The sequence below is a fragment of the Anguilla anguilla genome, chromosome 12 (assembly GCF_013347855.1).
Source record: "Anguilla anguilla isolate fAngAng1 chromosome 12, fAngAng1.pri, whole genome shotgun sequence".
Lineage (NCBI taxonomy): Eukaryota > Metazoa > Chordata > Actinopteri > Anguilliformes > Anguillidae > Anguilla > Anguilla anguilla.
In genome coordinates, this window is record NC_049212.1 from 18,826,061 (window position 1) to 18,839,705 (window position 13,645).

Consider the following 13,645-nt stretch of genomic DNA (forward strand, 5'->3'; position numbering starts at 1 on the left):
GATGTATGACTCGAGTCGACTTCAATTCCATCGTTGAGAGTCACTGGAGTTGACTCATTGATTCCAGTTAATTGACCCCTATTGTTACATAATGGAATATCTATATTAAATCTTTGAATGTGGCATCCTACGTAGAGAAGGGCACATCAAATTAGTGGTGGGTTATATGGCCTAAAAGTAATATCACAATATTTCAAATGTAGCAACAGAAAATAATTCCCAACATTCTTCAGAACCATTCCCAGTGACTATAAACAGAGTAGGGCACTGGCTCACCTGGTTAACCCCTTTGCACAATACCCCTAGTGGTCGGCACGCCGGCTTGCCTAGATTGCTCAATTCAGACATTCTGTGCTCCTGCAACCATATTATGAGTTGAAAACACAAACTCAAAGAGCCACCATTGTCGTGTTGCTGGTTGTCCATTTAACGAGCACCCGCTCCCTGCAGTCTCATCTGTAACTACACCCCCCACGCATGACACACTAGACAATAGTGTCATTTGGGCAAACATGAAAATATTCTTTTACCACAAAAAAGTCATATTCCGTCTTAGAAACAAAATAAAGCCAACAATAGCCAAAGGTATGCCTGTACAGCTGTGAAAAACGTTGCTCACTGAACACTGAAATAGACAAGAGGAATTTTTCTAAAATTATACCATGTCATTTTACCGTCAATATCTGGGATTAAACATGGAAAAATATACAACCCTACCATTGGTTTTACGCGTAGAGATGTCCCTTTCGAAAATTAGTGGTCATATAGTCTTGGACAATCCGTTTGTGAAATATACACTCATTTGTGACGCCCCCAAAATAGCTGTGGGTAATACCACACATGCTGTTTACAGTGTTGTCGCCCTTTATAATACAACCTGGCTTGATTGGCAATTAATTTATTCAATGGGTGACAGAATAAGCTTTCTAATGATGTATAATACATCTAATCTTACTTTTGGAATAGCGTTTTATAGCTCAGCGTAACCAAAAGCTTTGTCTCATTATCGCCGCCTTACGCATTCACTCTGTGGTAGCAGAATTGAAAACATAAAGTATTCAAAATATGACACTGCGACCCTTGTTGTTAAACATTATCTTTAGATTTTTCTCTGGGAATAATGCAAATAAAACTACAGGATAATAACATTTTCCACAAAAGACAACAGGGGAAGGTGTAAAATAAATAAATACACAGAAACAGTTCTAATATTGATAATTCATACAACATTGTTCCTGTGAATAACATGGTTGGCAATGAAATAAATACCATCAATAGCTATGTCTAAATAAATATACTACAGTGCTCAGTGATTAAATGCAAATTTGAGTGCTGCCTTTCCATCAGGGTTATAATACTGCCGTCAAATAAAAATAAAAGGCCCCACTGATTCTGAGCCATTTCTTTGTGTCAAGCACAGGCTAGACATAGGAATTTCAAAATATGTGTCCAAATAAGTAATACCAAATAAGCCACAACGCCCAAACATTATTTTGGTAGACAACACTACACTTCCCTCCACATTAGATAACTAAACTTAAAAGAGTTGACAAAGTTTGCAGTGTCTTCAAATTGTGAATTACTTTTTCTGTTACCTCTGCTGCTTTTGCAATTTTCCTCAGCCTGCTTATTCTGGGACTCAGTCATGCCCTTGGGAATCACAGAACGATGGAGAATTAAAACTGCTGTATTTAAACCTGGCACACAGCAGTGCTGGATCTGAGATGTGCAGTGGGATGGCACTGCAGATCATTCTGCTGGCACTAACAGTCCTCTGGGCTGCAGCACAGACTCCACCATGCAGAATACTGGGGAGGGCAGCCAAGCCTAGCTTCTATCAACATGGAGACATCAACATCGGTGGGGTCTTCTCCATGCACCATATTCCTTTGGACACAACTATCAAATTTGAAGCCAAACCAGAACCGCTGAGATGCTCTCGGTAAGGTTAACCTGTAAGAGTTGTTTATATTGGTGGCACTTTGATGATAATGTTGTGTGTGATACTAACAATCCTAAGGGTAATATCAATAACGTGAAACACGTAAGCTATTGAATTTAGTCAATGTTACCCTACATTAGGTTTGCCTGCTTTGTAAATACATGATGAATGACTTTTCAAATAGTGCCAAATGACAGTGTAAAATATGATGTTAAAAGTATTATTAACATTAAAATGGTAATTAAAACAAACAATCCACATAATGTGTTATTTCTAGAGTTAACTTCAGAGAATTCCGGGTGGCTCAGACGATGATCTTCGCCATTGAAGAAATAAACAACAGAACTGACCTCCTCCCAGGAGTATCTCTTGGATATAAAATATATGACACCTGTATCTCTGCAGCATTTTCTATACAATCAGCCATGGCTCTGATGAACGGTTATGAGGAAACACTGACCGACACATCTTGCTCCACACCAGCAGTAGTTCAGGCCATCATTGGAGACTCAGTATCTACAAACACTATGGCAATTGCTGCAACAGTAGGATTATTTCAAATTCCAGTGGTGAGTTATTTTAGTTTTACAGTTACTGAAAACAAGTCACAATTTATTGACATTTAAAAGTTAAAGTAGCATAAGAAGAAACATTCTCTAAGTCTCCTGTCCAGGGGTTTTCTGTTGTGTGAACGGCATAGTAAAAATAGCAATAATAAAAAATATCGTATTTATGTTAAATGTTTGAGGAAAAAACATTGTTTAAAAACTCTCTGATATTACGAATTTATTTTGGTGACTGCATGCTTCCAGCAATCATGAATCAATAGTCCCTAGCAAAGTTTTCATGCATTTGATAGGTGTATTGTGGTGGTAAAATTAATGTTCAAAACAATTTACAAAACTTTATTAACCAAAACAGCATAACTCAGGAAATCCCCAGATTCATTAATGTGGAAGTATTAAATCAGCAATAAAAATATAATTTTAACGTACATAACATTTAACTCGCAAATTAAAATTGAATAGCTCTTGTTACTTTTTTTTAACATAATAAAAGTTTGTTGATTACATTTGTAAAATAGGTTACTGACATTGTATTTGTCACAAATGGCTTTTTTCTAATATGTTTACATTGTTAAAATGTGGTGGATATTGCAAACGGACATGCCAATGCCCAATAGAACTCTTTCTGTTTGAATATATTCCACTTGTGTAAGTTGCTCTGGATGAAGTACATTTGCCAGGTGATTGTAATATATAGGCACAAAGACATTCCAAAGAAGCATAGTTAACTTAGATTAACCTTTTTTGTTTAACAGTGTGAAAATGATGGTTGAAAAACGCTATACCTTAGGGAGAAATTAAACTGATGTAAAAAAAAATGAATTGGCATTTGTGGTGATGTACTATTATGGGATGTACTATTATAGCATACTGATGGAGACAACAGTAACTCATATTCAGAGTTTATATATAAAAAAAAGTTATTATAACTTTTACCTTTTGTGTTGTTTTCAGATCAGTCACTTTGCTACCTGTGCATGCTTGAGCAACAGAAAAGAATTTCCCACATTCTTCAGAACCATTCCCAGTGACTATTACCAGAGCAGGGCAATGGCTCAGCTGGTGAAGCACTTTGGCTGGACCTGGATAGGAGCAGTGAGAAGTGACAGTGACTACGGCAACAATGGGATGGCCACGTTTATAAAAGCCGCTCAACAAGAAGGAATCTGCATTGAGTATTCAGAGAAATTTTACAGAACAGAATCAGATAAATTATTGAAGGTTGTAGATGTTATCAGAAGAGGTACTGCAAAGGTAATTGTAGCATTTCTTGGTCAGGGTGAAATGAACAAGTTACTGGAGCAGCTGACGCTTCAGAATATTACAGGTCTCCAAATGGTTGGCAGTGAAGGCTGGATAACAGCAAGCAGTGCAGTAACACCAACAAGTTTCAGAATACTGGGAGGGTCTATTGGCTTTGCTGTTCCCAAAGGCAAAATAAATGGCTTTAAAGAGTTTTTGTTGAAACTTCACCCATCAAAATACCCAAATAATATTGTTGTCATAGACTTTTGGGAAAATGCGTTTCAATGTTCCCTCACAAATGAAAACAATCTACCTCAAATGAATCCCTGCAAGGGATCTGAGAGCTTAACTGAACTGGGAAACGAATACACCGATGTATCAGAACTGAGAATCTCCAGCAATGTTTACAAAGCAGTATACGCTGTTGCTAATTCTCTACATGGTTTATTGGCATGTACTCCCCAACAAGGCTGCGCAAACAGGATGAAAACACAGCCCTGGCAGGTAAATAAATGAATCCTTCTTAGCTTCAAAGCTAATAAAATCCTCATTATGAAAAAATCCACTTCAGTATTTATCTCAGTAAGTATTTGTCGGTTGTTTTTCTACAGGTACTTAAGGCTCTGAAAGAAGTCAATTTTACTTTGGGAACAGGAGAGAAAGTCTCCTTTGACAGTAATGGAGACCCAGTGGCCAGATATGAGGTGGTGAACTGGCAGCTTGGCCCTGATAGTGAAGTAGAATTCAAAATGGTCGGCTACTATGATGCCTCTTTACCACCTGGGCAGCAGTTTGTGATGAGCCCTGTTACTATGGTTTGGGCAGGTGGGCAAAAACAGGTAAGTGTTTATGCACAACATGAAAAGGTGGCCTGATGACAGCATGCAGCTGTATACCTGTATGCAGCTATTAGCACTGATTGAGATAAATAATTAAGTATGACGGTTCAGTTCAAACAGTTCAGCAGCACACATAAAAACTACAGCAGGACAAAAAGAGAACATGTATGAGTGAAGGCTATAATGGTACTGTAGAAAGTCCAGCATAATATGTATCCAGTATTTGATGCTATATATAGAGCCCCTAATGCAGTGGTAACCAGCTCTGTTCCTGGATATCTGCCATTCAGGAGTTTTTCATTTCAACCCTAATTTGGCACACCTGAATCTACTAATTAGCAGCTCAATGTGGACATTTAGCTGTGGAATTACGTATGCTTTGTTAGGGTTGAAGTGAAAACCTACACAGTTTATCTCCAGGAACAGGGTTGGTTACCACTGCCCTAAAGGGACATGGTTGCAGACAAAAAAAGAAAACACTTTTGCGAGATATCATGAAACCTTTTCTTTCCCTAGTAGAAGTTTTGCATTCTCCTGAGAAAATAATATAGATAAATAACAGCACATATGTACTTCCGGGTCAATGTCACAGTGTCATTTATAACTGGAGAACAATTAACATGGAGGGGCAGCTTATGCATTTATAGGTTGAGATAGCTAGCATCTTTAGGTATCAGTGGATCAAAGATAACTGGTGCAGAGCCTGTTAGAGTGCAGACTAAAGCAATAAAATTGCATCTACGCATGCACACCTTATTTTGCTCTTTGAAAGGCAAATTGCCCAAGATGCAAAAAGTAATCATAAATGTTTATTTCAATACTGTAGTACTAAAAGAAAGGTGGAGGAGGATGTCAGGCGTATCTGCAATGAAGAAGGAACATTGCTTCATACGAATGCCTTCAAAAGTTATTTTGTTGAGTTTAACTAGAAAAGAGGTTACTAATAGACTGGAATGCATATTCAGTACTCCTAATGTCTTAGCAGATATTGAGATAGAGAATGAAGAAGTATTGGATAAATTACATAAAGTAAAGACAAATAAGGTAGTTGGCCCTCATGGCACATACCCAAGGTACACAAAGGTTTAGGTGAGATCATATTTAAACTACCTCAAAGGAATACAATTCAGACAATTTATAACCTGTACTTCAACAGTTAGTTATTTGGTTTCTTGTCATTGTAAATTACAGTATGTAAGGAAGACATGCAGTCAAAACACGCATTTTTGCACTTAAGAGTGATATGTGTAGGGATGGACATTCATTCTTTTCTTGCAAGATGTTAAGATCAAGCCCATCATCCTGTTTCAGTCCTCTCCTTTTTTGCTATTCACACAGATTTACATTAAAGCATAGAGATGTGGCATTATTGAACAGAAACTGCCACAAGCACAGTGTAAACTGATTTTTCATTTGAAACCACTGCACCTAGATGGCCTCAATGAAGAATTCAATCTAAGCTGTGCTCAGTTTGTCATCATTATTATGATCATTCCTGTTGTTGATCGGTCTTCATTACTGGTAAGTTTTAAATTGTCCAATGTTAAGTAACTAGCTAGCTGTACAAATACGGTATGACAGCTATAGCCATGTATATGTTCTTTAAACAACCTGAATGCAAGTTAGCTACCTAGCATGCTCACATTGATGTTTAGTTATCAATTATGGAACGGGTAATGTTACTCATAGTCGTCTATGGAAAGCACATTAGAAATGACACTTTTAACCTTGTCATAAGTAGCCAAGATACTGTGCATACTGTGTATGCTACTTTAAAAACTTAGCTTCTCTAGTTACTCTTCATAAAGGCAGAAGTTACACTAGCCTACACCTTACTTCTAGCAGCAATGAAGCCAGCTACTTCTTAATGTGGTTGGATATATGACAATCACACCAAAATGTTATGGAGATACTGGCTTACCCCATTCATGACTTATTAGACAAATTTAAAGAAACCCTTCATAAAGTCACAAAAATGCATCGCAGTTCTATAGTGAACAGTTGATAACTAGCTAAATGTCAACATGAGCTGGCTAGTTGGATAACAGACTGCATTAGTGTCATTTTAAGACCATACACATAGGCAGGTATAATTCTATTTATATCGCACCTAGTTAGTTAATGCAAGATAACTGGATAATCTAAAACTTACCACTAATTAAGAATTGTTGCTGCTCAATAATGGGAACACTTAAAAATGTAAGTCTAGCATAGTGCTAACTTAGCAGGGAGATTTATTAAAAGTTTTGCCTCGCCAGAAGTTTATTAGGAGCAGAAGATGTTGCACACTGTGTACCTTAACATGAAGAATCAGGGTAAATTGGTAAACGCAGAACAATGAAGTGAACCCACTGGGGCGAGATCCGAGAGAGCTTTAAAGTCATCTGACAAACTGTGACATTGCATCTAGTAGCTGAGTAGGTACAGGATTTTATGGAAGAAAACAAGTGACTCATTGTGACAAGGACATTCCTAATGTGGATTCTAACATTTCTGCAAGTTGTGGTTCGCTAGTTAACTAAATAACTATTAGGCTATGTTTGACAAGCTAGAATTCGAGTCAATTAGCGAAAAACAGAGGGTTTGGCAATTCAGGGTTTCCTACAGAAATAACCACAATGACCACAGATTCTAAGACCTTAAAAACATTAATTTCTCTACACTGACCTCATGTCAACAGACAGAATTCACAAACAACTTCACAAGTCCGCACAATAAAGCCCCAAACTTGCATTTTTTCCTTCTTCTTCTTTTTCTGCCCATTACATCATCACACATACTCCAGGCCCACAAACAATACATCTCCCCATTGGACATTTAGCTACACCAGCCAATCAAAACATCCCATACACACGCAAACTGAACATACATATTTCTGACCAAATAAATGTGTAACACGCTTGCCTATGGGACCTACAAGGTCAGAGATCCAATCCCACCTAAATTTCTAATTTGTTACACAAGCTTATTTGCAAACTAATAATTGCCTATTACTTCAAATAGGCATTTGGAGGCACGGGCGTGCCCATGTATGTAAGTGCGTGCACTGTGATCTAAAACCATGCAAACCAAATTGGTCTTATGTCTTTGTCTGTGGGGCTCAGAAAAATAATCAGTGCCTAGAGAGGAATTAGTTAGGCGTGAATACATTTTAGAGTTTCAAAGTATTGTCCGAAATAATTTAATTTGGCCAGCATAAATTCCTTTTTTTGAATGGACTCCAATGGTGAAATTTTCTTTTTGGCACCGGAGGCCAGCTAAACTGCAATACCGTGAGTAACCACTAAAGTTTGCAAGCTTCGTAGAGAATGGTCCCCTGTTTGATCAGCACTCCGCCTGGCTCTGCACCAGTTATCCTCGATCCACTGAGCCAGTTAATTCTCGACACGCCTGGCGCACCAACTCCAAGAGAGAATCTGCCAGTTAACCTGACACGTCCCTTGCCAATAACTCCTCGACAGACTACGCCAGTTATATTTGATCCACTACACCAGTTGACAAATGACAGTCCCATTCAATTTTGAATGAATCACTGTCTCATAGACTACTGGTAAAGGACAGTAGTGCTGAGATACATTTAGGTTGACTAAAGCTGGCAGTATACTCAGTAAGAAGAAAGAACTTCAGGATTGAGAACCACTGGCGAACATGTCCATGAACACTGTTGTCGGTATACTGAGTGAGAACACTGCACCGTTTAAAGTCACTCCACGCAGCTGGGGCATGAATAATTATGAGGCAGCTATTAACCGGGGCTGAAATCTCCCCCAGACCTCCGTCTCACAGCTACACCATGGATGTATAAAGAGAAGGGCTACATGAGATCACAACACAAAACAAAAAGTTTAAAGTGGCTTTAGTTTATCTAGCTATGCAAAAGAAGAAAAAAGGGGAAGGAGATGGTACGTTCACCCTCTAAATCAGAGTGGGAGGGAGAATGGAGAGTTTTGTCTGTACATTCCGCAAATGCGGAGTTTAGATGAGTGGATCCACTTTTTCTTATTTCCGAATGTGTGCTAGGCGTTTTGATGACTTTCTGAAACGAGTAGCACCATTCATCAAACATGCGGGAACTCACAGAGTTCCCATCTCTACAGAAGAGAGATTGGCGTTGACTCTCCGTACATTAGTATGTGAAGTCTGCCCCCTGAACTCTCAACCGTGACGTAACCAACCATGTGATATTTGGACCAATAGCTGAGAGGGGGGGGTCTGAGAACTAGAAAGACATTTTCTAAAATTTCTCCCTGGAGGCCGTCGCACACTGTACCGTGAGAACACACAACACAACGTCTTTTTGTTCTTCAGTTGTTCTCATTGCATATTTTTGCTCAAAAAGTTCTACTTCTTACGAAGCATACTGCCTACTTTAATGTCACAATCCTTCGCTGAATAAAGAATAAAATGTTAAGCAAATATTTGTGTGCTGGATCGAAATAAAAATACTTCCTTCCTAGCTTCTGTCATCATTCCAGGAGACAGCCATGAAGGCAGTTTAACTACCCTGCAAATCCTGACAGATGCTAGTAACCCTATTGTGTACATATTAGCCAGCAAAAGGTCTATCTATCGCTCCCTCTCTCACAAAGTATTAAAAAGCCCCCTTTTGGGCTTCATATCTATATGACAAAGTATTGCAAATAATTATTATGATCTACTTACATGTCACATTGTCCATGGGTGCTTTGAGTTGAGAGTTGAAACGCTGTACAGAAACCCAGGTCAGTGTGCAGTGAGAGCTGTCCCCCAGGCACCCGGAAGGCTGTGCAGAGAGGAAGGCCTGTCTGCTGCTATGACTGTGTGCCCTGTGCTGAGGGAGAAATCAGCAATGTCACAGGTAGTTAACTTTAACGAGTCTATAGAGAACATTTCTAAGTTGTCCTTTGTATTGTGTTGCATTGTACTGTACAGCCATAGCTGTAAGAGGGTTCTAATAATGATATTATTTCTTTACAGATTCGAATAACTGTATTCAGTGTACAGAAGAATATTGGTCTAATGCTAAAAGAGATCAATGTGTTTCAAAGGTTGTCGAATTTCTGTCATTTCACGAAATTATGGGAATCCTGCTTGTTATGTTTTCTATATTTGGAGCATGCATTACTGCATTTGTGGCTGTGCTGTTCTTTATAAAGAAGGACACGCCCATTGTGAAAGCCAACAACTCAGAGCTGAGTTTCCTGCTGCTCTTTTCATTGAAACTGTGTTTCCTTTGCTCTCTTACCTTCATCGGCCGGCCCTCTGAGTGGTCCTGTATGCTGCGCCACACTGCGTTTGGGATCACCTTTGTCCTCTGCATCTCTTGTGTTCTGGGAAAAACAATAGTGGTGTTAATGGCCTTCAGGGCTACACTTCCAGGCAGTAATGTGATGAAGTGGTTTGGGCCTCTGCAGCAGAGACTGAGTGTTCTTGCTTTCACTCTCATACAGGTCCTTATTTGTGTGCTTTGGTTAACAATATCCCCTCCTTTCCCCAACAAGAACATGAAGCACTACAAAGAGAAGATCATTCTAGAATGTGATGTAGGATCAGCAGTGGGGTTCTGGGCTGTGCTGGGTTATATTGGGCTCCTCTCTGTATTGTGCTTTATTTTAGCTTTTCTAGCTCGTAAGCTGCCTGACAACTTCAATGAAGCCAAGTACATCACATTCAGCATGCTCATATTCTGTGCAGTCTGGATCACTTTTATACCAGCTTATGTCAGCTCACCTGGAAAGTTCACTGTGGCTGTGGAAATATTTGCAATTTTAGCATCTAGTTTTGGCTTACTATTCTGTATCTTTCTTCCAAAATGTTACATAATATTATTCCGACCTGAGCAAAACACAAAAAAACATATAATGGGTAAAACAAATTTGAGTCTCTGATATACTCAAAATAATTTTGTAGGTTTCTGGACCAGAGAGTCATAATTTGTGAAATAAGAATTTTATATGTCTTACCTTACAAGGTTGCCAAGGTATATAAATGATGGAGAAGAAATGATGTTCATAAACCGGTGTTCACTTGATGGCAATCCTCAAGAACTTTACAAGGCACGCTGTGGTTTAGTTGGCTGACTTATGTTGACCTTCCCTTTGGGCCTACACCTGGTTTATGCTACTTGTTCTTGTACTGAGTACTGAAAATTCAGAAACCTGCGTTCACTTGATGGCAATCCTCAAGAACTTTACCAAGCATGCTGTGGCTTAGTTGTGTGGTTTATTTTGACCTACTATTTGGACCTACACCTGGCTTATTCTATTGTGGCCAAAAATACACCTTTTTATTGTAGTCATAATATGCAGTGATATAAAAAGTTATTGTACTCAGTACTGATAATTCAAATATGTTTTTTTAACTGTATCTGTATTCATTTCTTAAGTTGGGTGCATAAAACTTGTAAATCAGGCCATGCATGCATATAAATGTACGCATAATTGTGTTAAGCGAACAGGGCCCTGCATCTTCAGGGCTGGGTGTTATTTAGCAATACACATGATAATGGATGAACATATGAAGAACAAACTGTGAATTTAAATTGGTATATGACAATAAAACATATTTTAAAGGAATTTGAAAGGACTGTATAGTTCTTATGAGCTCTTTTCACACATGCAGCCTCATCTAGCAATGTTCAAGAACTTTATGGGTTAAGTGCGAGCTGGAGTTAGCATTCCAGAAAGGATCCTCTGACAACATGTTGGTTGAACACATAGTAACATTTGCACAAATGTTCTATTTTTATGTTTGTGTTAACTAAACAGTAACATTACTGGATCAAGTACAGAAAAGTCAGCTGGCTCTGCAAAGACATTCACCATGCTGTGATTCTTACAACTACAAAAAAATAAATAAAAAATCAGAAAGTAAACAGAGCATGCACACCATACAAATGCTAGGCTTTCTAAGTAACTTGCTTACTGGTACACATTCTCTCTGTCATGTCATATAGTTATACAAATTTTTATCATGATATCATAGGTGAATATTTACATTTCTGAGAATATTAGCTATTACATTTCACTTTCAGTGTGGAGTTGGCATGTTCTCTCCATGTCTGTGCGGGTTTCCGCTGGGTTTTCTCCCACAGTCCAAAGACAGGTAGGCTAACTGGAGACTCTAAATTGTCCCTACGTATGAGTTTGCGAGTGAATGGGGAGTCAATTGTGTGTGTGTGCCCTGCGACTGATTGGTGGACTGTTTAGGGTGTATAAACAAGAGTCGTAGCAAGATACACAATTGTATTTATGCAGGCTACTCATGCCAAAGACATCTCCGCGTCTACCAAGTTAGATAGCGATAGATAGAGAGAAAAACTACTGGCGGACAGCAGTCTCCTTTGTCTATGCATAACTGTTAGAACAAAGGAAAGGTTAAAATCTAGATAAACACTAATGTAATCCCATACCAAAAGCACCGGGTAAGACTACACTTCTTTATCCTTCATCAGATTCTTCTGTTTTTTGGTTTGGAGGGGCTTCTTACAGCTGGTGACCTTGACGTGACAAGTTTTGATTTCTTACAGATGGTGACCTTGACCTATCGTTTGGTGAACCAGAAGGGTTTCTTACTAATTGTATATTATTGTCTCATATTATGCAAATGATTTTTTTTTTCAATTAGCTTATTCATTATCATAGCCAATAAATATAGATCTTTTATTTCCAAACCATTGTCGTGTTTATGAAATTTCACTAAGTTGAGCTCAGTAGGCATACATAATTCTGATTGGTTGTTGAACTCCATTGTTCAGAACAAACCTGACCAAGAGGCAGGTTTAGGTAGGTGTAGGCTCACTACAGAGGTAATGGGGCTGTATTTACTGTATTTGAGGAGGCAAACAGTAGATGATTAATTATACTTGTGGTAGCTAGATAGTGAAACTAAACAGCACCAAGTAGCCATTTATCAGGCTTGCTGGTGGGGAGAATGGGGGTGTGGGGTGACGTTTGCGATCATGGACCAGGTGGGTAAGGAGGTTGCAATCACAGATGGCCGGACCTTGCGACTGCGGACCGTTATCAGGATTGTCTCGTACAACGGCTCTGGAAAATTGTAATTTGGAGATGGATTTTCCATTGTGAGAAATCAGAGGACTGGCATAAGACCATGGTCATTTGCTTTGACTGTGAGAGTTGGCAGCCCTGTATTTATTACCAAATATCAAATGAATTAGCTAAGGCAGTTAGCAAGCTAGGCAGATGCTTTTTTTACACCAGCCACTAGACAAATAAATGAAAACTTTATATTTTACAGGCCTTTATGGTATTACATAGCTTGCTAAATTAAGAACAAAATTATGCTAAATATCTGGACACCCCTTTGACTGGGGCTGTTTTTCATGCTTTGCGCAAGGCACCTTAATTACAATTTCCTGTTTCAGCATGACAATGCCCGTGGGCACATAGCGAGGTCTATATAAAATATTTTTGTCAAGAGTGGTGTGGAAGATATTGACTGGCCTGCACAGAGCCCTGACCTTAAACTCAATCCATCACATTTGGGATCAATTAGAATGTCAATTGCAAGCCAGGCCTAATCACCAAATCAGTGTGCAAAATCACTAAAGCTCTTTGGGCTGAATGGAAGCAAATCCCTGCAGCAATGCTCCCATCATCTAGTATAAAGCCTTCCCTGAAAAGTGGAGGTTGTTATAGTAGCAAAGGGTGGACCAACTGGATGGTTGGATGAGATGTTGGATGTTAGGTGTCCACACACTTTTGGCCATGCCATGTATGTATTACGGGCCTTTCTGTTATTGCATAGCTTGCTAAAATATGGTGTTAGCATGGAGAAACATAACTTCTTATGTTAATAGCAAAATATAGCAAAACTATAAATGGCAAACTACAAATCTCAAGCTGTGGACAGACAAAAATATGAATCACTTTGTTGGTGTTGGCACTATTTTCCATGCATAATAGGGAAAACACTCCACATAAGTATGCACTAACCAAAATTAAGGTACCTACAGCCACTAAGGGGGAAAGTAGCTCATAACCAGTAAGCAGCAATGTTATCTGCAAGTACAGTGTACCTCAGGAATGGCTGGAATGTGCATCCCATGCAGC

General features: G+C 38.8%; 1 protein-coding gene across 1 annotated transcript; it reads left to right on the plus strand.

Annotated features, from left to right (window-relative positions):
* Window positions 1-1,608: 1,608 nt before the first annotated feature.
* LOC118209369 (extracellular calcium-sensing receptor-like) lies at window positions 1,609-10,881 on the plus strand. The gene is made up of 6 exons (XM_035384625.1): window positions 1,609-1,942; window positions 2,220-2,511; window positions 3,463-4,257; window positions 4,365-4,592; window positions 9,306-9,429; window positions 9,918-10,881. The coding sequence occupies exons 1-6, from the start codon at window positions 1,725-1,727 to the stop codon at window positions 10,457-10,459; spliced, it is 2,199 nt and encodes a 732-aa protein (XP_035240516.1). The 5' UTR covers window positions 1,609-1,724; the 3' UTR covers window positions 10,460-10,881.
* The last annotated feature ends 2,764 nt before the right edge of the window (window positions 10,882-13,645 follow it).

What these genes read in the sequence shown, in the direction of transcription:
- LOC118209369 (XM_035384625.1), top strand. Translation starts at nt 1,725, where the DNA reads ATGTGCAGTGGGATGGCACTGCAGATCATTCTGCTGGCACTAACAGTC. An exon ending in GAACCGCTGAGATGCTCTCG is followed by an intron (nt 1,943 to 2,219) that starts GTAAGGTTAACC and finishes TGTTATTTCTAG; the next exon opens with AGTTAACTTCAGAGAATTCC. An exon ending in TGAAAACACAGCCCTGGCAG is followed by an intron (nt 4,258 to 4,364) that starts GTAAATAAATGA and finishes GTTTTTCTACAG; the next exon opens with GTACTTAAGGCTCTGAAAGA.